The 27,639-nt window shown below is 38.0% G+C and overlaps 1 protein-coding gene, 1 long non-coding RNA gene and 1 other non-coding gene across 4 annotated transcripts; 2 read left to right on the top strand and 1 right to left on the bottom strand.

Moving 5' to 3' along the window:
* The first annotated feature begins 1,767 nt into the window (after positions 1 to 1,767).
* On the top strand, positions 1,768 to 9,543 carry LOC131769490 (uncharacterized). The gene is made up of 17 exons (XR_010717191.1): positions 1,768 to 1,867; positions 2,169 to 2,299; positions 2,408 to 2,476; positions 2,796 to 2,905; positions 3,072 to 3,156; positions 3,371 to 3,442; positions 3,723 to 3,818; positions 4,460 to 4,546; positions 4,638 to 4,732; positions 5,035 to 5,154; positions 5,628 to 5,688; positions 6,478 to 6,589; positions 7,025 to 7,089; positions 7,278 to 7,349; positions 7,777 to 7,879; positions 8,075 to 8,141; positions 8,561 to 9,543. It is a non-coding gene; the product is annotated as an uncharacterized protein (transcript).
* Positions 9,544 to 9,608: 65 nt separating this feature from the next.
* On the bottom strand, positions 9,609 to 23,150 carry LOC131769460 (uncharacterized). Its single transcript, XM_059085179.2, has 17 exons — positions 22,980 to 23,150; positions 20,956 to 21,264; positions 20,329 to 20,376; positions 19,557 to 19,913; positions 19,220 to 19,273; positions 18,896 to 18,943; positions 18,565 to 18,612; positions 18,238 to 18,285; positions 17,876 to 17,920; positions 17,473 to 17,544; positions 16,961 to 17,326; positions 16,122 to 16,181; positions 15,079 to 15,507; positions 11,647 to 11,811; positions 11,188 to 11,374; positions 10,525 to 10,694; positions 9,609 to 9,910 (listed from the first exon to the last, which is right to left on the bottom strand). Exons 1-17 carry the CDS (start codon positions 23,038 to 23,040, stop codon positions 9,882 to 9,884), a joined length of 2,496 nt encoding a protein of 831 aa, XP_058941162.2. The 5' UTR covers positions 23,041 to 23,150; the 3' UTR covers positions 9,609 to 9,881.
* Positions 13,155 to 14,489, top strand: LOC131769491 (uncharacterized). Of its 2 annotated transcripts, none has more exons than XR_009339043.2 (3): positions 13,155 to 13,315; positions 13,890 to 14,008; positions 14,346 to 14,489. It is a non-coding gene; the product is annotated as an uncharacterized lncRNA (long non-coding RNA). The 2 variants fall into 2 exon arrangements; XR_009339044.2 differs by having other exon boundaries at positions 13,890 to 14,033.
* Positions 23,151 to 27,639: the final 4,489 nt, after the last annotated feature.

The following is a 27,639-nucleotide window of genomic DNA, read 5'->3' as shown; positions in this document are numbered from 1 at the left end:
GTGTAGCCTCCTCATTGGCTGAGAAAAAGATGCGATTTAAAGCAAATAATGGTGCAATTCATGAATAAATCACACTTATTAGAGCCAATCAGATTACAGGGACCACCAGTGATTTCAAAATGTGTGTAATAAAGTTATTAAGCTATTGGTTAATATGGTGAATTCTGAGTCTGACTTATTGTTGAGTCTAGATTATATTGACCAAATTGCTAACCAAGGCAGGTAGCTTATAAATGGTAAAATAATGGTCATGGAAGTCTGGACTGAAAGGTCTTGATTATCAGCCTTGCTCAAGGACATTGCTTTTCAAGGCAAAATCCTTTTGAATTTCTCGCGCATAACCTATTTCTTTCACTCAGGAGTATAAAAGAGAAGAGGGAAATTGTCAGGGAGACCTGCTAGGATGGGGAATGACCAATGAAGGACTTACTCTCTTTCTTGGAGAAGCTATTTCTTGGATTGCCTTGATCCTCCTCTTTACTATTACCTCTCTACAATTTACATGTTGCACTTCTGCGAAAGTTCAGACCCACGCAAATATTTTAACATGTCTGGCTACTACTTATAAATGATAATGGGGGAGTTGTTAGGGAGACCTGAAATTGCTTGGGAGGAAGATGACCAGTTAACCCTTTAACTCCCAAGATCTTATTAGTAATTCTCCTTACTCTCTATTTGAAGTTCTTGTGTTGTTAGTTTGGAGAATTTGGTATTGGATCAATATATAATTCCCTAATTGATATTTTCCCTTATTCTCATCACTTGTCAGCATGATATTGTATTGATATTGTAAGGAGATATTCTGTCTTGGTCACTCATGGGAGTTAAAGGGTTAAAGATGAGTGCTATATCTGAGGAGAAATTAGCATTATTGAATATTTGCTTCAGTCAACAATCATTACAGGCGAAGGAATCTAGGCTAGGAAAGGTTAGAATGGGGTACATGACTTTTTTGAAAGAGTTCCTTTAGAATAATCTCAGACACAAGTGAAAGTCACTGTCAAGAGACCTTTTTCTTTTTTTTTAATAGAATGTATTTCAATGCTTGTGGATTACTTAGTATTTTTTGTTAGGCAATACTTTTTAAAGTTATTAGGTACTGAAGTTTTTTATCTTTTTTATTTTTTCTCTATTTAAAAAAGTATATTTAGATGTTGATCTCTTTCTTAATCATAGGATTGATTGCAAAGAGTTTTTTGAAAAACTTGAGTGCATTAGGGAAATCTGAGCTTCTAAAGGTAATACTGAATGTTTCATTTTCTATGCTTTTGATTTATAGGGGCTGTTTTGTGAGGGAAGTTTTTGAGGCAGGGGGTGTGGAGGGTACTTTCCTTCATTTATATAAATAGTATGTCATTCTGTTCATTATACTCGTTAAGTTTCTACATTTAGAATTGTTCATGTTAAAGCCATTTGTCTCAGCCAATGTTTGTTTTGCATATTGATTTGTTTCCAGACTGATGCTTTGAATGTAAAACTTCTTGAAAGAGAAATCCATACATATTTAGATGGCTGTAGCCACAAGAGTTGGTTGATGTTCACATGTACAGTTTTAGCAGGCTCACTTCAATCAGTGGAGTATGTTCATATGAACTACTACAAATCATTTTGGCAGAATCTTTGAGTTCTAAAGACAGTTTTTTAGGGATGTTTTCTGGAGTCTTAAGCAGTTTGCTGCTCTCAAGCATTCCTTATCCCACCCTCCCATCTTTCTTCCAGCGATCCAATCATGAATGTTGATGGTTGCATGGAATGAGTAAATCATGGCTGGGTTGCACTAATTGCCACCCATGGGAATGGTGTATCTGGGATCTGGCAAGAAATGTGGGAGTCTCAAGAGATCCAAGGCACCTTCACCTTCCCTTAGGTAATTGCCTGAAAGTGTAGAGCACTCTATATTTCCTTTACTGAGTACTGGCCTATCTCAAGCAGAACCTGAGAAACAGCTCTGCACAGACCTGTTGAATTTTGTTACAAGGTTGTTCTGTAGGTTGTAATGCAGATGCCAATGTATTGGAATATGTTGAGCTGGATTCATGACCATCTCATTGCAATGTTGTGTCCATGGACCAGACCCTTTACTGTCACAGTGCTTCTTTCTGGTCAGGAGTATAACTGTGTTCCAGAAAACTCTAACCACTGCATCTTTTGTTGCATAACCTTTTCAGCTTCCTGTTTCCTGTGATAAATTTGGAAGGACCTCAGCTAGAATTTGGAAGATTGATTTCTTGGATGAAGTTTGAAACAAAAGATGACTATGAAAAAGTACCTGTCAAGACTAGAAGCTTTCACAATTCAGGTACATGTACAACTGTTAGCTACAAATAACAAAGAACTTTGAGTTAACACACTTTTGCTATGAATTCAGTTTTTTCAAGGACTCAACTACATTTTATCATTGCTGTAGGCATCTGAAATAATTGGATTACTTGAAGAGGGAGTTAGGACACACCATATACCACCACGGCTAACTGTGGTAAGACCTTTTTTTCTTTTTTGAACAAAAACTATTGAAGTAACAACTACTAGAGCTATGTTCTGATCAGCACAGAAAAAATATGTGTGCAATACATGTATGAAAAAATATTATGTGCAACACATGTATGTGTCTGTGATGTTCTGAAACCTTTGAGGAGAAAATGCTTTTGCAGTAGTAAAAAAAGCTTTGAAAGTTATGAATTCTCTATTATATTAGAACTACTCTAATGGCAAAATGTCTGAAACAAAAATTTCATAGTACATGCATAGTTGTAGAAGGTTGTGTTTGATTTATTTGTACATTTTTGTCGTTTTAGGTACATGTGCCTGATCAATTCCAAAAAGTGTTGAATGCAGACTTCACAGATGATAATGATCTCTCTAAACCACTGAAGAGGTTTCCAGAAACATTTACAGAGGAGGAGAGGTAATTGATTCAATTTACCAATGTGTGCTGTTAAAGTAGTGCAGTCACTAGTTTATAAGGATAGTTAAACTGAACAAAACATTCATTCGATAATTGTGCTTATTGATAGTTCATATATTTGCTTAAAATTCATTTGTTGAGTTATTACCCCTAAGCTGTTTTATAGGGAATTGTTTAGAGGGCGTGGTCTGAAACTTATAGAGGGGAAAGTCAAGCCAGCTTTTAAAAAGATTCATGATTATTATGTGGAAGTAAGTAAATCATTGAAAAGTATTTTATGAGCACATTTTGTGCAAGCTCATCACGAGCGCAATTTTTCATAATTATTGTTAAGATAGTGGGTATATATTTGGATTACTGCATTTTCCAACTGACCAATTGCAACAAACAGAGTTAAAACGTACCATTCCGTTTTACTGAACTAGACTTTTTTCCAATTTTTGGGTTTTTTTTTTTTTTCTGCAGAAGTATCTTCCTCATACAAGAGAGTCCATTTCATGCACTCATTTTCCAGGTGGAGATGACTTTTACACACAGGTAAATAATAAAAAAAGGTGTTTTGACGTGCAAGGGTTTAAGACAGTACTTCAAGGAGAAGATTTTTGGGGAAAAAACCTCCTATCCCCCACCCCTCCCCCTAAAAGCACTTACATCGATACGAGAAAGTGAAAAGTTACGTGACCGTCGGCTTTCTCTCTTGTGTGATGCTTTTTCGCGCGCGTTACTTCCTTTCCTGCGGGCTGCGGGCTGTTCTTACTCTAAAGTAAGGATGGCCAGAGATTGCCGTGATTGTTTATTGTCAACACTTCTTATCCAGGCCTTAAAGTTCCACATTGCATGTGACATGTCAGCGAAGGAAGTCCACGATCTTGGTCAAAAAGAAGTTAAAAGAATAAGATCCAGAATGGATGAGGTAAGAAAATCCCGTGTCTCGTGCGGCGAGACCCGCGAGATTTGAGCCCTCGCAAATCCCTCGTAGATCTCTCGTAGACTCCTCGTAGATCCCGTCTAGACCCTTCGGAAATCTCTCGTAGACTCCTCGTAAACTCCTCGTAAGCCCCTCGGAGACCTCGTAGACCCCTCGAGAACCCCTCGTAGACCCAACGGAGACCCTTCGCACGCTCACTTCCCTCACGGGCTCGAAACCCGCGGGCTTCCCCGCTCGTGTCGCCACACTGATGAGAGTTTAAAAGAAACCAAACCGAACTAAACGTTTGGAAGATAGTTATTTGAATGAAATAAATGTTGGAATATACCAGATTCGACAATTCCACCTACGACACAAACATTTCGTGCTATGTCTTAAAAATAGTGTTGGGGTTTTCCATTGCCTGCGAACCGAGGAGACTACATTTTTAAATGGTGTCGATCGGTTTAAGATGCCGTTCCCCTTCGACACCATTCGATTTAGTTACGGTCATAATTTTTGCCTCGTTGGAGTTGTTTTAATCTACCGTTGATCGTCTTCAAGCTTGAATTATTTATTGGCTTTTGTTTGGTAGAAAAGAATTTTCCCTCCAAGTTGACATTTCAGGCCGTTTTCTTTTTCCTTAGATTATCAAGGAAGTGGGTTTTCAAGGCAGCTTTAAAGAATTTCTCGATATGCTGAGAACAGAGAAGCGTTTTTATTTTGATACGAAGGTAATGTTATGTGGGTACTGAAAATGGGGAGAAAAGAACAAAATCTAAACTAACTGAAGGTCATTGCTTTTTGTCATCGTTTTCCTTGCAGGAAGAACTACTGAAAGGTTATAAAGATTTATGTGCGAAGGTTATCGAGCCAAAGTTGAATGTTTACTTCAAAGAAATGCCAAAGATGCCATTTGAGTAAGCCTTCCGGTACTTCCAGAAGTTTTTTCGTTAATTCAGAGTAATTTTCAATTTGGTATCAAAAGATTGGTGCAGAAAACCTATGTCACGCTCTCGCTTTACCTTGAGTTCTCATTCACATATCTATAATCTTGAATTCGCGTATGAAAGTCGAAATTTTCATTTCTGAGACTCACAAAAGCTAGTTTTCCAAAGGTCAGTAGGCTATCCTTCTCTTGCTTATCGCGACCGCCTTTATATTTCTTGCTTGTAATTAATTGTGTGATTGCATTCTGCCCGTTGATTTTCATAACTTGCAGGATTATTGAGACGCCAGCTGATGCGGCCCCTGTGGCCCCTGCTGCTTACTATCTGGGTCCTTCTGAAGATGGTACAAGGCCGGGGGTGTTTATGGTGAACACTTACAAACACCATACAAGGTAGTATGTCCACAAACATGAACATAAGCTTTCTCATTTTGGGGTAAGAATAAATGCTGTGCGAGTTTTGTTTTCACTGTTTTTCATTTTGTGCTCATCTTTGCTACGTGGCTGTGTACATGTTTCTTCTGCTTTAGCGGGTAGGTTTCTGAGAAAATGTGGTCTGTCCTCTGCCATCTGTTTTGAGTTTAGTTATTATGAGACGCTCCTTTAATAGCTGTTACATAGAGTCGTAGTTCACGACTTTTGTGCCGGAAGCTTAGTGAAACTAGAGAAACGAAGACCATTCTTTTTAGAAAAAAAAGGCTTACCCTAATATTCATCTGAAACGTGGCCTTTTGCATGGCAAAGCAGGCACTTGTTGAGATCTCAAATAATACGCCCGCACGGGAGAGCGGATACGCTCCCTTCGTCTCGCGCGTCTGACTTCTTGCTTGCATCGGTGTATGAATATTTTTCGTGTTCCCTTTCAGACCTAAATATGAGATGGTGTCTCTTGCACTACACGAGGCAGTACCAGGACATCACTTACAAGTAAGTACAAGAAAGGGATGTGATGTGCGACACAAGGGACCTTAAAAATAGTGGGAAAACGTTTTTGAGAAATCCATGCGTTTATTATACTCCCTTTTTAAACTATGTTTTAACCCTTTCACTCCCGGGAGTGACCAAAAAGGAATTTCTTCCTACGTTATCGATACGTCTTTAAGCGAAAAGGTGACGAGAAGAGACAAAAATACAATCTACGAGACATTGTTTGATGTAAGACCAACTTCGCTCAGAGAAAATTTTGAGAAATGCATGGTGGACTGTTTGGAGTGTGAATATTTTTCTTTTTGAGCGAAAGGGGTAGATGAGCGACGTCATGGTTTGTATGTCTAAAAAGAAAAATGCCTCGGGTGTTTCAACTCGTCGTTTTCGTATATTCCACTTTAACTATTTTAGCGCTTGTCTGCGTAATACAAGATGTTTTTAGGAGTTCTTTTAACCCTTTACGCCTTAACATATGTATGCATATTCTCCATATATATTCCATACAATTCCTAAGGTGTTGACAAGGAGAATACGTTTAACAATCAAGAGCTTCTTCAGTTGGTGATCATTTCCCTTATTCTCCTGACCTTAAGTGTGATTCAGGAATAATATTGTAAGGAGAAATTATATGCTAGTTATCATTACAGGTTAGAGGGTTAGGCTTTTTAAAGCTGTTAACAGTTTTAGTTGTGAGCAATTGCATAATTTCTAACTTAAAACTGTGCAAGTCATTTTGCATTGATTATCTATTTCGTGGAGACTCAACTGACAAGCATATTTTCGTTTCAGACCGCGTTTGCAATGGAGCAGGAGGAACAACCATCTTTCAGGCGTTATGTGGAAGACAGGAGGTACTATGAAGTACCAGCACGTTTTTGCTATGCACACCGCTTACATGGAGGTATCTAATATGCAGTAATGAAACCGGTTTTCTTTTACCTTGTTATTGTCTCCTACTACAATTTTCAATTTAGTGTTGAATATAATCCCGGGTTGCTTTTTTGCTTTATTTCTCTTTGTAATTGGTTCAGAAAACTCTTGTCACTTTCTCAACCAATCAGATGCAAAACTAAAACCAATCGCGACTTGGTTACTTGCGTCTTCCCGCGCTTTGGTTACCTGCGTTTTCCCGCGCTTTGATTACGTGCGTTTTCCCGCGCTTTGGTTACCTGCGTTTTCCCGCGCTTTGGTTAGCTTGCCTGTGAGTTCTCAGAGGCTCTTTTCCCTGTTTCTGGTTAGTCTCAAGTATAAGGCGCGAAATCTTGGCGGACAAACGCGGCTGTTAACTTTAAGATTATCTTATCTTTGAACTGAAATTGCGGCTTTTGATTTTCAGGGTTGGGGCTTGTATTGTGAGTTTCTTGGTGAGGAGATGGGTTTGTACCAAGATCCGTACGACCTGTGAGTAGACTGTGATTGTTCAGTAATTATAATGTTACCTGGAGAAGTTGGCGAGTTATGCTTACACTGCATGAACTTTACTTCAGAACATTGAATCATAGCTACTAAACTATTAAGAATTCTACTTCATGTAAAATATGTAGAATAATGTTACTCGGAACTGACGTCATCCTGATGATTTGTTTAAGGTTCGGCCGATTGTCTACCGAAATTCTCCGAGCGTGTCGGTTAGTCGTCGATACCGGAATGCACGCCTTCGGGTAAGAAATCAAGAAAAAAAATTTGAAAGTTAAATTGACTAACGGTTGAGACTGACGAGCAGAGCATTAGGCAAGCAAACTTAGTGAACGGACCAACGGATGAATGAGCATGAATACGAACGAAACAAGTAAACAAATACACAGACAGTAGGTAAAATAAGAGGGGTTAGTTTCTAAAGAAACTGTGGTGTTGCGTCGGTGGGAGAGTATAATAGGGTAATTAAGTATTCTCATCGAGTTGATAACGTAAATTGGCCACTGTTGTAGCTCAAATATTTTGGCTGGTCGGAAATTGTTGTTCAAATAAGCAAGAGATGAAACTTCAATGAGCTCGCGCAGGAAATTGCGCTAATTTACTATCGGTGCTGTGGTTTTCTAGTCAGTTTTAACCATGATAACGCCACCGTTTGATTTTCTCACATTTTAGCTGGAGTCGACAACAGGCAGTAGATTTTATGGTGGAAAATACTGCCATGTCTTTTCATAATGTGAACACAGAAATTGATCGATACATCATATGGCCTGGTCAGGTATGTCGTATCTCCTAGCACTGCCTAGTAAATAATCTTTCTGTACATTTGAGATAAACTGAAGGCTTAAAACTAAAACTTGTCCTTCCTTTGGAGTCTTCAACGTTCTAGGATACTCCAGTTAAACGTAAAGCAATATCGTTTTCCTTTGCTCGTAAGTCGCTTATTGTATTGTTTGTGCATACTTTGTTACAGGCGTGCGCTTACAAAGTGGGCGAAATCAAGATCAGAGAACTGCGAAGGAAAGCAGAACAGAAACTGGGTATGAAACTTCAGCTATAGTAAACCTCCCGGAGAACCATATTGCTTTCAAGATCTGAGAGCTAACTATCTGGATCGAAGTAGAGGGAGCGCGTAAGCATTTCCTGAATAGCAGTAGATAATCGAGCCTAATCGTGAGAGTTTGAAGGCGTGTTAATAGAAATTCCCGCATCTATAATTTTTCTTTATCTCTTACCACCGGTCTGGTTTGCAGTCTATTAAAACTGTTATTTATCGAGGGATTACTCCTAGGAGTGAGAGCGCTGAGTCTGTAACCGCAATAAATCGATTTAGTACCTATCTTCGAGTAGGTCTCGTATCCCTTTGAGCGTATATGATGAAATGTCTGCCCCTCACTTTGTTACATACCCGCCCTTAAATACAACACCTAAACGGTATATGCTTTTTTGTTTATTTCAGGTGATAAATTTGATATCAAAGATTATCACCACGTTTTTCTGTCGGCTGGACCAATGGGCCTTGTCACGCTGGAAGAGGCTGTGGACGAGTACATAGAGAACACATTGAACAAGTGAACACACGAGAGAGACACTGGTTCTGTGCGCGAGTCTCGACTGGCCTCGTGGTCCCGAGATTATCACTTGATTCCCCTGTTGATTATTAACACCCCCGGAAATCATATTTCCCCATTATTGTCAATTCAACTCTCATTCAATTCAATTCAACTCTCATTCAATTCAATTCAACTCTCATTCAATTCAATTCAACTCTCTCTCTCCGGTCATTTGTGAATCCCTGCGATCTACATTCACCTTCATGATTGTAAGCTGAACCCCCAAATTGCAGCAGACGCCCGGGATATCAATCGATACCTTTGATTTAAATTTCACCTCCAAAGATCCTCTCGACTATTATTCATCCCTGTTATGTGTTGTTACCAAACGTATTTTTTGTATTCCTAAGGTGTTTGAAGATGAAATCCCTTTATGACAAGAGATACCCTCACTACCTCTTGCTATCATTCAGTTATCCCAAAATTACACGTCCGTATAATTAATCAGAATGAAAGCGTAACTGGACCACGCAGAATTGGAATAGAGTCGAGGCCTAAAAATTGGAATTTTCACCACAATTGTTAGGACTAATGCGACATAAAATTGAATAGATGCGTAACTCTGCTATTTTAGAAAATGAGGTAGGAATACAGGTAATATAAATACTTAAAAGGTATAGTTTCTTATTTAAATCGTTAATATTTTTTTACTTGAATTTGTAGTAAAGCTCCCCAAATTTAGTAGAATGTCGTGCTCGTAATCTGAAATGTTATGGTCGGAATAGGAATAGTGAGTTTAAAATCATTTCTTATCAGCAGATTTTTTGGAAAAATTGAATAAAGAAGTTTCGTCTCCACTGACTCAGAGACTGAAACAGTGCAATTCTTATTAAGCATGTGCCGCGATGGAGACGTTTGTAACGTTTTCACAAACACGAAACCGTACAACTTTGTTATTGTCTTTATTGGTAAACAAACTTCTACCAACACGAGAATGATAGTCCTTTATGATATTACTTACAGTAGCAACAAAACTCGGCGAAAAACCATGACTAAAAGAACTTAAAAATGTCTAAATAATACATATAACTTGAATACCCGTATCTAGCATGGCGGGAAATCTCTGATGTCAGTTATTCACAGTTTTTTCTATAATATTGTTATCCATAAAATCTCTTTACATGTTTTAAGGGTAACTCTAGTAACTCTGTATAACAACAGGATTTTTCATTTTTTCATCGGTGTAGAGTCGAGGCCTGAAAAAACAATTTGTTGTTAGTTAATACCATACCAGTGAATTGGGTTTTTTGCGCATGCTGATTGGCTAGTTCGGAAGTGAATATCAGTACTGTTTACGTCAAGAGTTAAATCTCCGACTATTTTTCGGGTATTTGTGTGACATATACTGAAACAATTTTTCACATCAGTGTATTTTAATCCGGATATTTACCTTGCCGCTTTGAGGTTCGGTAAATATCCACCACTATTCACCCCCTTTTCGGTGAATACTTGTCAATTAATACATAACAAATGCAACTCAGTGGGGGAGGATCTCGTGTACTTACGAGGGATTGCGAAATGGGTCCTGAAGAGGGAAATATGCGCGTAGAAGAGAAAGGTCATATTTGTGGACTTGAACTAGTTACTAACATCTTATATGTTACTGAGCATGTGGGTCACTTTCTTTCTTTGTCTTTTTTTTTGAGGGGTGGGGAGGGGGTGGCTCCGTCGCGCTAAGTATTAGGTCATGCATTGCCCGCCTTCACCCAACTGGAATGAAATATTTAGAAAAATTCTCTTGCTCTGCTGTAATCGTACGAGCCTTTAACAAACTGTTTGCTCCTCCCTGTGTGGAGGCACCACTAATCACCTTGATTTGGCCTCGTCTCTGGCTCATCTCGCTTGAAGAATGGTTCAAAGCGGTTAAGGTCCTTAGCCGAATCAAGAGTTTCGTAGCTGCATTGGAACGGCAGATCCAAAAATCCCATTCCAGATTGAGCCACGACTTTGTTGTGGAATGACACTGACTTGTCGTCGGTTCTACAAAACGAAAAAAAAAAGAGCACCATTTTTAAGTTTGTACTTATGGTATGGAAAAACATGATATGTTCGCTGTGTGCTGCAAGAAAAAGCGAAAATCAATAGTAACCTTGCGCCTATTCACTGAAACGATAATATCTATAAAAGTTTCAGAATAGTTAGCTTTCATTTCTTTTTTAAGTTTGTACTTATGGTGTGGAAAATATATACGACTTTGAGGAAAAATGTGGTCACCATCCGGTTATTGTCAGAGAGTGCTCTCGAAAATTAGTTTTTCAAGGTGGAGCTTTGGGCAAAAACGCCATACCTCTGAAGGATAAAAGTATGACTTTTGAACGTACACGAGTACAAAACGAGTCACGGACCGACTCGAAATTTTTCTCTTCTCCATTTACTGAATAAAAACTACTTCTTACATCTTGGTCAAAACAGTAAAATCGCTTTGATTATTGACTCTAACCCCTCTTCATTGCTTGTACAAATACAATTGTACCTGCGAGTTGTTCCGCATCCTTCCAGCGGTGTTTGAAGCATGACATGCTCATCGTTCATTTGCGCCACTCCGCATCGCTCATCATCGAGGCGAAGTTGCCAGGGATCTACTGAGCGAGGCAGATGTCTCCGTGGAATGAACACGTGCATAGAGTCGACTAAACACATCACCATGAAAGGAGGGTAAGCTGAAATAAAAGGTACATGAATTATTGCAGTTTTTTCCCTTTTTCTCTTTTCCTTCGTGATATCGCAAGCGTAACCCTACGACTTCCGCACCTCCCACGCCATTGTCAAGCTTTTTCTCTTTTCCTTCGTGATATCGCAAGCGTAACCCTACGACTTCCGCACCTCCCACGCCATTGTCAAGCTTAAAAGAACTTCAGCTTTAGTTGTTGAGCTTTCTTCATTATTATTTTATCCTCGTACTCATATCTGATGACACCATTACGTTACTCACCTTGGGCTCGCTTCTCTGCTGCACCTCTTCGCTTGTGGAGCAGTTGAAAGTTATTCAGCACATTCTGGACAGAATCGAGACGTTGGTAATTACATTTGTAAGGGAACGCCTCATCCCTGCGTGGTATTCTTTGCGGGATACATATAACAATAAACGGGTGTTTAGCTGCCAAAAAAGTATGGATAAGTAAATAAATCAATAAATGAACAAGTAAATAAAGAAGTACGTAGGTAAATACATAGGAAATTAATAAAATGATAATTTTTATAAAATATACAATGACAGAAAACAAAAAAGGCAGAGTCAAGTTTGAAAAGTAATGTATCGCTTTTCTACTCCGAGCTGCGCATGGCAGCTCCACAGATCGTGTTCTCTATGTAGCCTGTGAGCATGGGCTCATTATCAGCGCTTCAACACGGGCGTGTCTTCAACAGAAGAAAATTAAAGTATGAAGCCTTAAGCTACGCGAGCTGGTAAGAGATCTAGCGCAAATTCTTAGTATCAGACCAGCTGCAAACCTCTCCTCGATTCGTCTTAAATCTTCCGCGAACGGAAAAACACGCGCGTCCTGCGGTGCTAATATATAGTGACGGCCTGCTCGCAAGTTACATGCACCTTTTTGTTCACGACAGGAGATTTTCAGATCTTCCTTTATATATTCTGTATAATTTCACCTCCTCGCGCGAAGAGACGTCATGATAATAAAACAGTTTCACCAAAACGTGTTGAAATCGACAGTTGTTGAAAAGAATTAATTTTTAAAATTATATCGCCTATAATCTAAGTTCAAATCAAACAAAATACTTTATTTGCGGCAGATGCTGGACAAACGGAGGGAAAAATAAAAGGCAAAATAAAACCGCATTTGCTCTCTTTATCAGCCTTGTTTGACATATGATTCTCCCGTGTGTTTCAAAAACCGCATAACCTGTAAGAAAGCTAGGTTCAATCATTAAACAAATTTTGATATCACCCCAAAGAGGAGTAGATAATTATCAATACAAATCAGCAGACGGGGGACACCAGGATTGCGGTTAATTTTTATCGAGTTTCGATCATGTTGAGTGGTACAAAATTGAAAAATCGCATGTCTTACATATTTTATAAATCTAATCATAGACATAAAATCTAAACTAATGTAAAATGTGATAAGGTTTTTAATAACCAATATGGCGGCGGGATCTCAAACTCATCAAGGTTACCCTTGAAACCTTTGTAAGAAATTTGTTGTGTTATGGCGAAATATCGTTTCAAAATATAGTTCGATTGTTTGAGTACGCCGTACTAACTTCAGCAAAATACAAGAAAAGATATTATGGCGAAATTGGATTAAAAATTTAACATTATTTGCCAGCTGCCACACGTGTTCGGAATCTCTTTCGTCTAAATTGCCAAGCCACATGTGAACAAGACAACTTTACCGCAAAGTACATATTATCTCAATCAGGAGAAGCTTATGAACTATAAAAGAAATAAAGCATTATTCTTCAGTTCAACTGCAAGTTCTAATTCTGACCGTTGTATTGCACCTTGTCAAATAGCTGTTCAGATATGTTTAAGATGCAATTTTTCTTTGGAGTTCTTTTCGCAATAATTCTTATGTCAAAGCACGTCAGTTCAAACGCTGAAATCCAGGAAAAGGAATCTGCACATGTCAGCGATGACTATGGTAATTCTCATTTTTTTTTTCTTTTTTTAATGGAAAGTGCCTAGCACGTGGGATTACACGTGGAAAACAAACCATAAGGAATACAGTAATGCAGTGTGTTCTCTTTAATCTTTCTTTTTTTCATTTAAACGCTTTTAATTTTTAACGTTTAAGTTTAATTTCTTCCCAATTAACGTACTGCCAAAGTTGATACGCTTTAGTCATCTCGCCTAGCAATCAGATCATTACTTTTTGCTTGGTAAAAAAAATTAAATGTATAGATAAGATTACTTTGTAATATACTTGGATTAGTTTATCAAGGAGAAAATTGGCCCCGAAAATTGGTTGCGAGTTTTTGGTAAACAAATTAAACATTATATGTTCCCTGTATGCAGCAAGTAAAAGTGAAAATCAAGAGTTGCCTTGCGCTCATTCACTGAAACGATAATATCTATAAAAGTTTCAGAATAGCTAGTTTTCATGTCTTTTTTAGTTCATCATTAGTTGTTCAAGTGTAAAAACTAAGCCTCGAGGTTAGAACTTTAACGACACAAAAGCAGGCCTACGAATGATTCCACGTAACTTTTTTTTTCAGATTGTATCGATCTTAAACCTCGCATATGTGCGGCTTTAGTCCCTTACTGTTCAGATGTCAGAAACATAGCTTTCCTATACACGAACTGCAAAAGAACTTGTACTTTCTGCTGAAAGATGGTAAGCGTCCTGAATAAGATCACAGGTGTGTTTACAATAATTGTTGAAGGTGCAACCAAGCACTTCGGTCATTGACATTTGGATTTCTTGACTTTAACGCTCGGAGGAAAAGAAAATGAGTTCTTATTTACATCACTCAGGATTTTTTCAGTTTGACGTAACGCGATTGTTAACATGCAATTTAAGTTACACTCAACAAGTTCCGTTTTCCTGTTCCCTGTAATTTCGTTTGAAAATTATTTTTATACTGTTTATATCAATACAGCATTGCTAAAACCCAGCCAGATCAATACACGCCTCTAACTGAGACCATGAATATCTCATTTTGCTCACTCAGGACTTGCAGAAGCTGATCTAAGCAATCAAGATGCTCAGATGTTCAAAGATTCTGCCCATCAGACCACATCACAGTTTTATAACACAAGAAAGTTTTGCTCGTAAATGATGATAACTGTATTATGATTTTATCGTGCATTTTAGATAAAACTTTCATCTAAAGTTGTGTACTTCTGCTTTTTGGCTTCCTATGTATTTGAGTGATGATATTTAGTTATTTAAAACTTTTTGCGCACACTGGAAATAAGCGCTTTCCTTTTTTTCCCTTGTTTATTCTGCTTTATAACGGAACCAGTACGCAGTACTCGAAAAAAAAAAACTGCAACTTGGTCATTTTGCAGCAACGGAGCAATTTTCAATACAGGTCGAGAGCAAACCGCCGTCACATTCGTTTTGCTTCACTTCCCTCTGTGATTGGTCCACAAAATACGCCCGACCTTCATAAAAGACAAAGAGCAGTCGCGCCTTTCCTAATAGGTCATGCGCACTCACGCTTATCCGCGCTAGAAATACGGTAAATAAAGAGTTTACTCCGAGTTCTTGTCGGTTGCTCGGTGATTTTCTTTTGCCCTCATCGGCTGATCCGCTTACTTCGTAAGAACAAACAAAAACAAACAATCAAACAAACAGAAAAACGCCACCGTGACGTGTTTTTATTCGGTTTTGTTACGGACAAGTATAACTGCTTTTTGTATACATTAATATTAAACAACACAGTACAACATCACACTTACCGATTGTTGTTGGAATCGGGTTCGTTGTTGGCCCTGGTGTTGTTGTCGTACCTTGTTTTCCAACACCACAATAGCGGAGTTTACATTTCGGTGCTCTTTGTAACTTGTACACATAAAAATCACCACAATTTCTGACTGAGATTTGACTGCGCCATCTACAGCATTTGTTTCGCCAGCTGAAACACACCGTTCTTGTTACGACTCCGTCAGACACTTCTGGATGAGCTCCTAGCAGCCATCCGGGGGCATGAGTCCCACAGTGATAAGGAGGGACACATTCGTTTGACATCTTGTCTCCCGCCAATCCTGAGAATCGGTACCAGGCCTTGGGAAGCCTTCGGTCACAGATGGGCTTGGCGTCTTGCATATTCTTGTATTCGTAGGTTTGTGAACGATCTGCATCACTAATGACCTTGTATCTGGAACATTCTTTGAACAGAAGAGAAAGGACAGATACGTGTACGTTCTGTGATTTTCAGAATAAATTCTCAAGTTCAAACGGTTGGTTCTCTGGTATTTCGCTCGCTGGCGAGACACCACACAAAGAAACGTATTAATTTAACCCTTCAAACCCTAACATCAGTAAGCATATTCTCCATACTGTTCAACATATCTTTCCTAAAAAGCTGTCAAGGTGAAGTTGTGCAACGATCAAGAGCTTCTTTAGCCCTTAATGTTTGATTCAAGGGCGATCTGCCCAGGAGAAATTAGTTGCCAATCACCCTTAGGGGTTAAAGGGTCAAATGTCAAGCGTGAAGATAACAATTTGTAAGGACACACCTCGGTACAATAATAGCCAAAACGTCATCGTACGCAATATTCTTCGCGTTAACTCTTTGACCCTAAAAGTGATTAGCATCTAATTTCTCACTACAATATCACCCCTGAATCAAACATTAAGGTCACAAGAATAAAGGAAATGATCACCAACTAAAGAAGCTCTTGATTTTTAAGCAAATTCTCATTGTCAGCACCTTAAGAAATTTATAAAGATGAGTATGGAGAATGTACGTACTGATGTTGGAGTGTAAAGGTTAACTTACCAGGAGGAAGTGAAGGGGTTGCGGGCGCTTTGGTCGTCGATGGCGTACTTGTCATTGGCTCTAAAGTAAAACAGTGACACGAAAAATTGAAGAAAGGGAACGATTCATCGCTAGCCTAAAAAACCCGCCGCCTACTTCGCTTAACACACTCTAAGCTCTGACGAGGATAAAACGCTCGAAACAGCAGCTTCAGAAACTCTCTATGGTAGGAAATTTATGTTATCAACTCAGTTAATAGCACCAAATTACAGTCAAAGAAGGTCGGATATAGTTATCAATACTACAACTACTGACTTGGTTATCTTGTGTGTAAAACAACACAAATTACTATCTAGCTCCGAGATTTACAATTATTTGAAGGTTATGGCGTCCAACTCCGGATTAAGGGATCATTCAGAATGAGTGAGAGGAAATGAATTGAGTAAAAGATCAGTGTTTATTATAATGAGCCAGCATCATATCCTCTAAAAGCCTGTGTGAATTATGAAGTATGTGAGACGTATTAGTTTGATTAGCTAGAGGTTAGCGCCCAGGACTCCAGAAGAAAAGGTTCACTTTTGAGCTTCGGTTAAATAATTGTGTTGTATTCGTTTGCATAAAGATTTAATCTCACGGAACCTTCCTCTAACCAAGGGTATAAATGTCAGGTACCAGGCAATTTTCAGGAGGAAACTTCACGAGATACGTAGGTTAATTAGATGCAATAAACTGCCATGAACCCCATCTAGTAGGAGCAATAATCTTAGTCACCCCGGTAGATTGAACTGATTGCTATGGTTCAATGGGCTTTATCGTTGCGGTTAACCATACATAGCGTTTCTCTGTTATTGTTTCTCTACCTTGCCTGTTTCCGCAGTAACGAAGGCTGCAGGCAGGAGTCTGTTTCAACTGGTAAACATAGAACCCTCCGCAATTCCGAACTTTGACTTGGGATGACCAAAAACAGCAATTTGATCCCCAGTGAAAACAAACTGTAGCGTCAACAACCCCTTCTGTTACTGAAGGATGACTTTTACTTAACCAGCCTGGAGCATGGGTTCCACAGCTAAATTTGTCTACACAGCGCTCAGGCATCTTGTCGCCGGCTCCTCCACTAAATCTGTACCAGGCTTTTGGCAGTCTGTTGTCACATAGTGCTTGACGGTTCTTGCTTGAATATGTTACAGCTCTGGTAGACTCGTTCAGGGATTTGTAGTTTAGACACTCTTATTGACATAAGAAAAAAAAAATTAGACTTTGAAAAAAACCCCGAATCAAAGTGCGCAGTGATAACTGAAAGCGAAAACCACGTGTAGTTTTCTCATGAAAGATAAAACCAGGTGTTGTAAACAAAGTAAAAAGTAAACTGTACCTAAAGGGGTTGAAGGAGTCGTTGGAAAAGTTGGACCAGAACTTGTCATCAAGGTCGTCCCAGTTGTCGGAGCTAAAGAAGCGAAAAAAGAGAAAAAAAAGGGAGAAACAGTGTCAGCTGACCTTCAAGTTAGTGACCAAATTTCGATCGCTTTTAGTTATGATTCTGATTGGTTGAGAGGGTGGCGTGAACTCTATTAACCAATCAAAAAGCGAAGTAAAGCGAAACCAAAGCAATCGTGGATTACTTTCAACGCTCAGCAAAGTTAAAAATTCTTCTATGTCCTCGATGATGATTCTGACCAAACTCTCTTTTTTAATTGCAACAACATCAACAACATCAACGCTGCGTAGATGGTTTACATATGATGTTCACTTCAGGAAAGATGTCTCTTTTAGATTACCTGAGGTAGCCGAAGTTTCGGTGGTTGACAGCCGGGTGGTTGTTTCTGTAAAAATGGGGATGTAATGACACATTTTCAACAGAAATATGATAGCATTTAAAAAAAGACATAAGTGTCATTGTAGACAATATTTTTCAGGAACTTCGTCGGACCAATTGTTAGTAATTGAAAATAGTATTAGATAAACGTACGAAGCAATTCAGCCTTTGAAAGCCCAATGCCGGGGTTAAGGCTAACGGAAAGATTCTTTGGCGTTCCTTGTTGAATTATTACGCAACGAGAGGTTGAAGAAAGGAAAGAAGAACGAGAAGGGAAACAATAACAACAACAACGACAACAAGATTCTTGTGTTTTCTGTTTACCTTTCTGTCCCGTTGTTGTTTTAGTGGTCGACGCAAACGTAGTAGTTTCTGTGTAAAGAGACGTTTGACATAAAATGTGAAGCTTTGATGGAATTCTTGGATCGTTATATCAAATAAGCCTCGATTTTGTAGATTTATTTTTAATTTAGTCTTTTGAAGCCTAATGCTGCGTAAAAAGTAAGAGCGAAAAGATTCGTGTACCTTAATTTTCAATCATTTTGCTACGCGAAGAATAATTAGAGGACTAAGGAGAAAAGGTAGGAAAACAACAACAACAACAACAACAATAACAACAACAATAACAGCGGTCTTTTATTATCTGTTTACCTTTCGGTCCCGTTTTTGTTATAGTAGTCGGTGCAAATGTCGTAGTTTCTGTGGAAAAACAGGACTTGACGTGAAAAGCATAGCTTTGGCTAAATTATCGGCCAATTTTATCTGTAAGCCTTAATATTGACAATTCCTTTCAAATTTTTCTGTGAAAGTCGAATACCACTGTAAAACTCATCAGTAAACATTCTTATGCTTTGTTCAATTAATAAGCTACGCGAAGAAGAAGAAAAACAACAACAATCATTGCAAAATCAACAACATCAGCGACGACAATGGTAAAAACAATAATCATAACAGCGATAGGAGTCTTTGATCATCTGTCTACCTTTTAGTCCCGTTGTTGGTTTTGTGGTCGGTGCGGATGCTGTAGTTTCTGTGAAAAGACGACTTGATATTGAGTGCGAAGCTGTTAGTGAATTCTTGACTTACTTTTTCAAATAATCTTCAGCTTAGATCATTTCTCCAAAACTCTTTCATTTGCTTATCTTTTAGGTTTCTTTTCACTCAAGGAGAAGTGACAGGTTTACGAAGAAAAAAGTCTTCGATTGAAGTAACACATTTCATAGGCTAGGCTTCACGAAACTGATTAACTCAGTCTGGCAAAGTGACGCTTTCAGTTTTGAATGAATGTTAAAAAATTCCATCTTACCTGGTTCAGTTGTCGTAACTGTCGTTACTTTGGGCGGAGTTGTCGGTTCTGGAACTAGGTAATTTCGAAAGATGTATTAATCAGAGAAGCTATGGAGTCGTTTGACTGAAGGGCGTTAAAGGCAAAGAAATGCAAGGGAAGAATGCTGGAACAGTATTTTCTATGCAGAAAATGCATTAAAAATACAGTAGTTTGGTATTGTTGAGCCAAGTAAAGTTGTAATAAGAATCCTTAGGAAGATAACAGAGCAAAGAAAAAGTAAGAGACAAGGTTAAGTCGATTTTACATCGATTGGTGTGGTCGATAAATACTATCAACTGTCCTTAGTAAACCGTACCTTTCCCATTGCCACAGTAGCCCAAGTTACATGTCATTGTCGGGGAAAGGAAATAGACATAGAACGCCCCACAGTTACGCACCAAAACAGAATTCCGCCAGGAACAACAACTTCTCCAATGAAAGCACACGTCACGGCTCACTGCCCCTTCATGCACAGCAGGGTGAGGACCGTTGAGCCATCCCGGGGCATGGGTACCACAGTGACGTACAGGGACACACGAAGTCGGTATTCTATCCCCAGCACGTCCTGAGAACTTATACCATCCTGGTTGCAATTTGTCATCACATAAGCCTAATGGCTCATTGAATGTTGCAGATCGATTGATAGAAGTTAAAGTGATGTAGTTCTGACACTCTGCAGTTGAAACAACACATTTTAGTTGAACAAATTTGAGTATATTTTATGGATCGGATTCTATCTTACGGGAAATTTTAATAGTTTTGAATGTAGGTAACGAACTCTGAAAATTTTAATTTTACTTTAAACGTTTCCTACATCGGTTTGTGGAAAAGGAGAGCCTCTATACTTATGTTTGTTCTTTGATGATTGCATTTTTAGTTTCAGGAATATCTATGGATTATCATCAACTCCTCATGGCAGAAAAAAAAAAATGAATGAATGATAAAGAATGAATGATTTTGAAAAAATTATGAGATGAAATGAAACAAGATGAAATGATTGAAATGAAAATGAAATGTAATGAAAGGTTCTTTATTGGAAGTTTATTGCGAGCAACGGGCAAGAACACTGAGTCATAAAATAAACCTACCTAGAGCGATCGTTACAGGTTCTGTAGTTGGTACTTCAGTTGTAGGTTCTTGGAAGTAAAAAACAACACAAATTGTGAGATTATGTCAAAATTTGTCGCCACTACTATGAACATAAACTATTCTCCAATGTTACTACACGAACTCCAAGCCTTCAACTTCTCACACCTTGCCACGTACCTGTGGATCAGGTAGAGAATATGGAACCGCCATTTAAAAATATAAAACGGAGCGAAACATCGATCAATCCCAATAGTTCTACCTAATAATTTTGCCCTTTCACCAGTGTGGTCTAGTATTTATCACACAGTCCCAAAGTTTTATTTTTCATGCGCTGATTGGCCAGCTCGGAAGTGATCAGCAAGTATTATTTACCTCCAAGTAACCGTGGCGACAAAATCGTGCCTCAAGAGTTTTTTTCTTCTACTTTGATATTTTGATAGAAATTAACTAAATTCTTTTTGGGCCCGGTATAGTGTAGACCAAAACAATGATTAATGACAGTGATGGAGATCTACCTCCATCGGTGAATTTTTATAAATCACGTCCCGTTGTTCGCCATACATGGGGAAAACTGCCTTTGTTAAAATCCAAAACATGTTCAATTCTCAATAAGGTTAAGAACTAACTATCTAGGATGATTTTGAACACCATGTTCTCTTCCCTGCCTCCTAAACCTTCTCCACATTCGCTTGATACTCCGTCACTGTCATATGTTTTAGCAGCATTTTTTCCACTCCAACACTGTCCGTACGACTGAAGACCAAACGCGGTATAACCTTTATCACTCGCCAGCTTTGCACACTTCTTTATAACCTTGTTGGGGTCGTACCAGTCCACCTCACTAGTTAAGTCTGCTAGTAATTCAGGTAGGGGTCTGGGATCGACTTGGCTGTCTTTAAAACACCCAAGTGTTTCATATTTAATTTGCTGCTGGTCTGCACAGAAAAAAATACAAAGAAAAAGAGAAAAAAAAATTCACAGGACGTTTCAAGTGGTTAGAGTACCACAATTTCATATCTCAGTATCCTCTCACTTTCGACATCTCAAACATCACTGGTTTGAGGTTATGGGCCATTCGATGACTGAAATTCTTTCTGGTTTGCGTATAAATGCGATCACGTTAAATTTGAAGGCACAACCTCACCTGTTATTGTTTTCTCCACGATGCACAGTGGCTTGAAGATCGTTGCAATAGGTTGGATAATGTCGGAATCATTTAGATATGAACTCTTTTATCAATCCTTATGATTCTCCGAAGGATTAAAATCTCATATCCATAAGTTTATCAGCGATCAATTTGTCATTTCGTACTTGTTATCATTTTTTACAATTTTTTAAAATTTTATGACTACATGCAAATCATGTTTTTACAAGTAGGATATCATTACTATAGTTATAAAAAATATTTACAGGTTAAGAGCCATGTCCATTTGATGGAGATATTATGAATAAACCATTAATGTAATTAACTATTATTAAACGTTATTAATCTTGCACTAATTCGGGGATAGTGTAATGCAAACTACATAAATTCGACATCGAGTACGCTATTGGATGAATGCAGATACGATAATTGTCTATATATTTTAATCCTGTTTCCAAAGTGTACTTATATTATAAATGAAAATAAGAATTCATTCTATGAAGTGTACCTATGCCATAATATGCGATCGATAAGAAGTCTTGCTTCCCGCTTGTGCGTGACGGTGAGAATCACGCACATCTTTGGTGGAGTGCTTACAATATAATTCTTTGATTGCCGAAAATAAATAAACAATGGCAATGTCTCTAGTATTATAAGCAAAAATGGTCAAGTCATCGTATCACTCAACGAACGTTCATTAGTTTATCGTAGACTAATTTTACATCTCTAAAAGTTGTGGTTTAAAATAAGATTCGAGAATTTTATTTAATTAATTCACCTGATATCGAATTTTGTTCATTTTATATATAGCAGTGTTATAGACTGTACCGTGAAGCCAATCTTGTGATACAGTCACAGTGGAATATTAACCGTTGTCAAATCCATCGTATGGTCTCTTATTTCTCTTGTTATAGGTTTAATCTGAAGTCAGCAGCCACTTGAATCTTTGAGTTATCTTTGAAAACACTTTGACACTGAAATAAGTATCTTTTTTTGTAGTTGTCACAGTTGACAAAATTAATTAACGGTTTTACGCGGGAAATTATGAATACAAAAAAAAGATTGATCATGTCCTCAAATATGTCTCCTTTCGTTTTTCTTATTTTGAGAAAATTGTATTTTACTTTTCACTTGATAATAGGTGAGAGGAAGGCTATCAATGGCAAATATATAGGGAAGCAAGAATATTTTTTAATTAAAGGAGATGACGTGGAGATGACTTATTTAGGCAACTTCGCCATGTAACAATATCATTTAGAATTAATAGAGTTAATGCTGTATAAAATGTCATCAGAAACGACAACTTAATTCGTAAATCTGACGATAACCATGGGCATTAGTTCACCAAATGTTCTTTCAAAGAGACGTTTTTTTACTTAATCACAAGACCATTCCATACTGTAAAACACTCTAAACATTCCTCGTTGTTATACGCTATTCTTAAAAAAAAAGGATTGACTTCGTTTAGAAATATCACCAACGTCTACAAAAATAATATAATCTTACCTTCGTATCCGAAGTTGCAATGGAGGAAAAGTAATATCAAAAAACTCTGGATGTATTTCATCTTTTTTAAACCTCTAAATGAACAAGAATGATAAATGGAGCGATTCGAAAGATCGTGAAATATGCTTCTAACTCTGCCAACCGTTTCGTGCAATGATTTGGGAGAGTCGGTTGTCAACTGCCCAACCTCTCATATTATCTCTGTCTGTTGTGATACGCGACACCTTAAATTTGACCTTAAATGGCTGCGTGGCTGCTTCCGTTGTTATGTCACCTCCACGCCCTCCAGAGAGTCGTCATTTATTCTTAATTAGGAAAAAAGTTAAAAATGTAATATATTCCAAACACACCAAGCAGTTCGATCACAGTCGAACACCGTGAGTAAGAACGAAATTTTTCCTTATACAGATTTTTCTTACGTCAAATTTCTTATAGAATTTATTTATAAAACGTTGTCTCAACATTTCTCTCCACAAAAATTTATCAATATGATTTAATCTCATGAAAATTATATCTGCTAAGCCTCTTGTGGAACAAGGAAAATGTTATTTTAACTAATGCAAATAAACATTCTGAGACGCGTGGGTTTCCTAAGGTAGATATAAATCAATGCTAGAGCGAAGCGTTTTTCGTTTTACCAGCGTGGCACTCAAAAGCATTTCTGTCATCAAATGAACCAGATAAGGATCCGGCCTCATCTATTCGATATCGAAGGAGAAATAAACACGGAATAAATCCCCCAGGGAGTTGAGAACACGCAGACTGTAGCTGACTTAAGAAAAATGGTGGAAGGCGACGCTAGAGTCTAGTCTGCTCTCGACTTACTATTAGCCCGTGTGGATTAAGCAACGCGAAAAGGAGAAAACGTTGACTCTTGAAGATTAAAAAAAAAATATATATATATATATATATAGAGGAAGTCTGCAAGTCGATTTTCGCGTGGAACAGTGCTCAATACGTTGAAGCAGAGCAGAATAATTATGATGAGAGGGAAAAAGGGACGCAACTACATTTCCCGACAAGCCTGTTTCGTGAATCGCTTCACTGAACCCCTGAAGAGTGAAGCGATTCACGAAACAGGCTTGTCGGGAAATGTAGTTGCGTCCCTTTTTCCCTCTCATAATATTTATATATATATATATTTATCGAACCTTTTATTTTAATTCCCCCAGATGTTCTCCAACAGTGTCTGTTTCGAAAACTACAATAATACTCGTTACTTCATGGTCAGCGTTTTGATATTCCAGCCAAGATACCAAGATCAAGACTTTAGTCAGACCGGTCCTACTATATGGTTGTGAAACATGGAAGATCACAAAGAACGATGAAAGAAAACTGAACAGTTTCCAATGTAAATGCCTAAGACGGATACTGAGGATTAGATGGCAGCAAAGAATGACAAACAAAAGAGTAGTTGAAACAGCAGAGATCAATGAAATTAGTCGCGAGGTGCGAAGAAGGCGGAAAGGTTAGGACAAGTACTCAGGAGAGAGGATGTGAACGACTGTTTTACGGCATTGGGGCGGACACCAGAGAGTCGAAGGACGAGAGGGGGACCAAAGACCACTTGGGGAAGGACTGTCGAAAGAGAGAGAGGTAAGGTAGGGTAGAAGAGTTGGAATGTGGCCAGAGCGGCGGCACGCGACGGGGGGGGGGGGAGTTGAGCGGACAATGTAACGGCCTTATCCGCCTCCTGGCGCAACGAGCGATGATGATGATGATGATGATGATGATGATGATATACAGTTCATGGTCAACGTAGTTCCGGTAATAAGGATCGATTTTCCCTGTTTTCTTAGCCATCTCACCAAAAACTGAGAAACAGATTGGTGTCAAAAACAACAATTCGTTTCATTTAACAACTAAAATTCACTGGGTCTGAGCAGGACCTATGACACACTGAAGGACAATGATCCACAAAAGACACAAAAGGTTAGCTTATAAAGTCATCTTAATGGAACGAAAGTATGTTGTGGATTACGAACCTGTTAATGGTAAGTTGATTTCCTCTGAATTCAGGAATGGCTCCATTGAAAATATTTCTTAGTCCTTGATGATAATTTCCACTGTAAACAAAGCATGTACAAAGATTTATAGAGCAACTAACATTAATCAAAAACCGCGCAACAGTATCAAAAAATCTGAAGCCGCAAAAAAGCAGAATGGGTCTGCGTAAATGAAAGAGCAGCCAAGCGACCTTATGAGGCAGCCAGCATTGTGTAAAAGCCAACACAATAGTAAGGCCCAGCTTGAGCGAATTTTGTTTCTTTTTCAACCGTTGTTTTTCGGTTTTTCATATTTTGTTTGATAAGTATAAATGTTAAAAGTCTTTCGTGTCACTTTTTGTATTTTACGATGGCATAAGAGTCTCAATGGGTTGAAAGCTTTTACGGCTAACGTTTATATGTGAACCAAATGACACACTGAAGAAAGGAAAAAATATACGGTTTACTCTTTTTACGACTAATGGTTAAAATTTGTCAATTTTTACGCCTAACGGCTAAATTGTATGGCCGTTTTACAGCTAAAAGTTAATCCCCGTGAGATCCTCTTGCAAATGTGTTTGTGTTTACGATGAACGTGAGAGCAGATGACTCAAATATAAATATTTCATTGTAAAATGATAGCTTTAAAGCTATTTTCTATAATCAGCAATTAAAATTAATGATTTAAGTAAACTGTTAAATGACATGTCCTATTATCATCTTGTACGCATCTAATCAGCTGTTTATCAGTAGAACGGATAAGGAGTTACACCACAGAAACAGGTAAATAAAAGATTTGTTCACAATGCAATGAAGTGTCTTTGTTCTGGCGTATTCCAGTCTCGTGGTAATGTACAGGAAATTGTTAAACATTTTTCCTTCATTTGCTTGGCTCAAAATCTGCAGCGGGCACAAAAGTAAACTAAAGCATCAAATTAACTCCAAAGAATCAAAAAGGACTAAAAAATTCGTCACATCTTAAGACATACTTAAAGTTTTAGTATTTCTCCAATTCGCAATCTTTCATGTTCAATCTAACTTTGACAAATTTGAATACTTCATTTGTTTCTTTTTCTGTGCCTAAATTAATGTTAAGACTTGGGCTGTGTTCTTTTGCAAAGTCCATTGAAAAGACTCAGATATAAATGATTTTCATGCTAGGACTAAAACAGCATTTTTAACTTTGTTTTCCCATATAATGCTTTTATTTCTTAGAATCGAACAAAGACTGGGCTCTTATTCAAGAACGTCAATGAAGTGTTCTTTAAAAGTGAATTTGCACGTAACAATTCATTTGTTTATTTTTGTTCAGTATTGTGTATAATACTTATGTTACACAATGCAACCTCCAATACTGTTCCATGTCTTGAAATATTATTCTCTTATGATAAATTTTCCACTTTAATGTAAATCAATAAAACATGTATAACAAAAGATAGTTTCTGTTCCTATTCTTTACCATACGACTGGCTACAGCTGAGAAACACTTCAAATCAGGGGAAAAGAACTTTCAGTCATATCATATAAAATATGGGATTAAATGGGATTTAACTGTGAAGAAATTTTAGTTAAAGTTTCAGAAAAAAAGCCCAAATTTGCTAATAGCATAAAATAACCAAGGGTCGTTGAGAGTCAAGGGAATGAGTTATGTTTTCCTGCATGCATAATGATAAGCATAATAGCGTAAGTGTATCGAGGTTCATCTCAGCTCTTCAGATGTCTGTTTTCAACCTAAAAGTCATAAAAAATAACAAATAAAAAAGATAAAGTGACTTTTTTAAAACAAAACACCACCTTTTGGACTTTTTCTGGCCCAAATTTTTTATTTTTCCAAAGTCTGGTGTTATTGATAAAGTCAACTGCCCTGATAGGAGAAAGAGCCGCTGACCATTTTTCCGAAGAAACCGACAGTCGTTTGGCTGCGTCGGTAAATTTTGGTCAGGGTAAATATTAATAAATTCAGTCTTCCATACTCTTTAATGGTCTTGATAAATAATTCATTTCATTAGTTTCTTGAGATTTAAGAAATCCTAAACCTTTGCACTGCGTGACCCGAAGCTCTATCACTGAGCTGAAGACAGCTCTGTCTCATGGTGAGCAATTGGTAGGTTCCTAAAACACACACGTCCTACACACCACTAGGCGTCGTATGAATATGTAGAAAAAGAATTGTAATGAATCAATAATAAGGTAATAATGATCAAATGATAATAATTATAATAGTAGTGGTAAAGATTACGTAATCAACGTGGTTTCCTCATTTGATACAAAAGAAGTGAAAGAGATCAAGAGAAGATAGAACATCACAAAACTCTAAGGGACCAGATCATTATTTATCACCTGACGGGGGGAGGGAGGATCATGTAAATTACAACTGCTGAGAAGGGGGAATCATTAGATTACCGCGGGGGGGAGGGGGGGGGAAATCAGGAAAATTTTAATGTGTCACATGTACAATCAAGATCGTCCGATGAAAAATTTGATAATTTATTTCATTTTTCCAAAGAACCCTTCTGATGAACTATTTCCCAAAATTACACAAAAAAATCATATCGCTTTGCTTTCTTCGAAAATCTAAAGTTCACACTGACACAGCTAGACTGCCGTCCCTCCTCCTTCCCTTTCGTGTTATGATGAGCATTGTGAGCCCTTGAATTAATTGTACTATGTATCTT

The sequence above is a fragment of the Pocillopora verrucosa genome, chromosome 4, assembly GCF_036669915.1.
Source record: "Pocillopora verrucosa isolate sample1 chromosome 4, ASM3666991v2, whole genome shotgun sequence".
In the NCBI taxonomy this organism is placed as follows: Eukaryota; Metazoa; Cnidaria; class Anthozoa; order Scleractinia; family Pocilloporidae; genus Pocillopora; species Pocillopora verrucosa.
Note: the sequence above shows the minus strand (reverse complement) of the source record. Positions and strands in the feature narration are given on the sequence as shown.

What these genes read in the sequence shown, in the direction of transcription:
- LOC131769460 (XM_059085179.2), bottom strand. Translation starts at nt 23,040, where the DNA reads ATGAAATACATCCAGAGTTTTTTGATATTACTTTTCCTCCATTGCAAC. An exon ending in GTTCAAAATCATCCTAGATA is followed by an intron (nt 20,377 to 20,955) that starts GTTAGTTCTTAA and finishes TTTACTTCCAAG; the next exon opens with AACCTACAACTGAAGTACCA. An exon ending in AGAGACGAGGCCAAATCAAG is followed by an intron (nt 9,911 to 10,524) that starts GTGATTAGTGGT and finishes TTGTTTTTTCAG; the next exon opens with GCCTCGACTCTACACCGATG.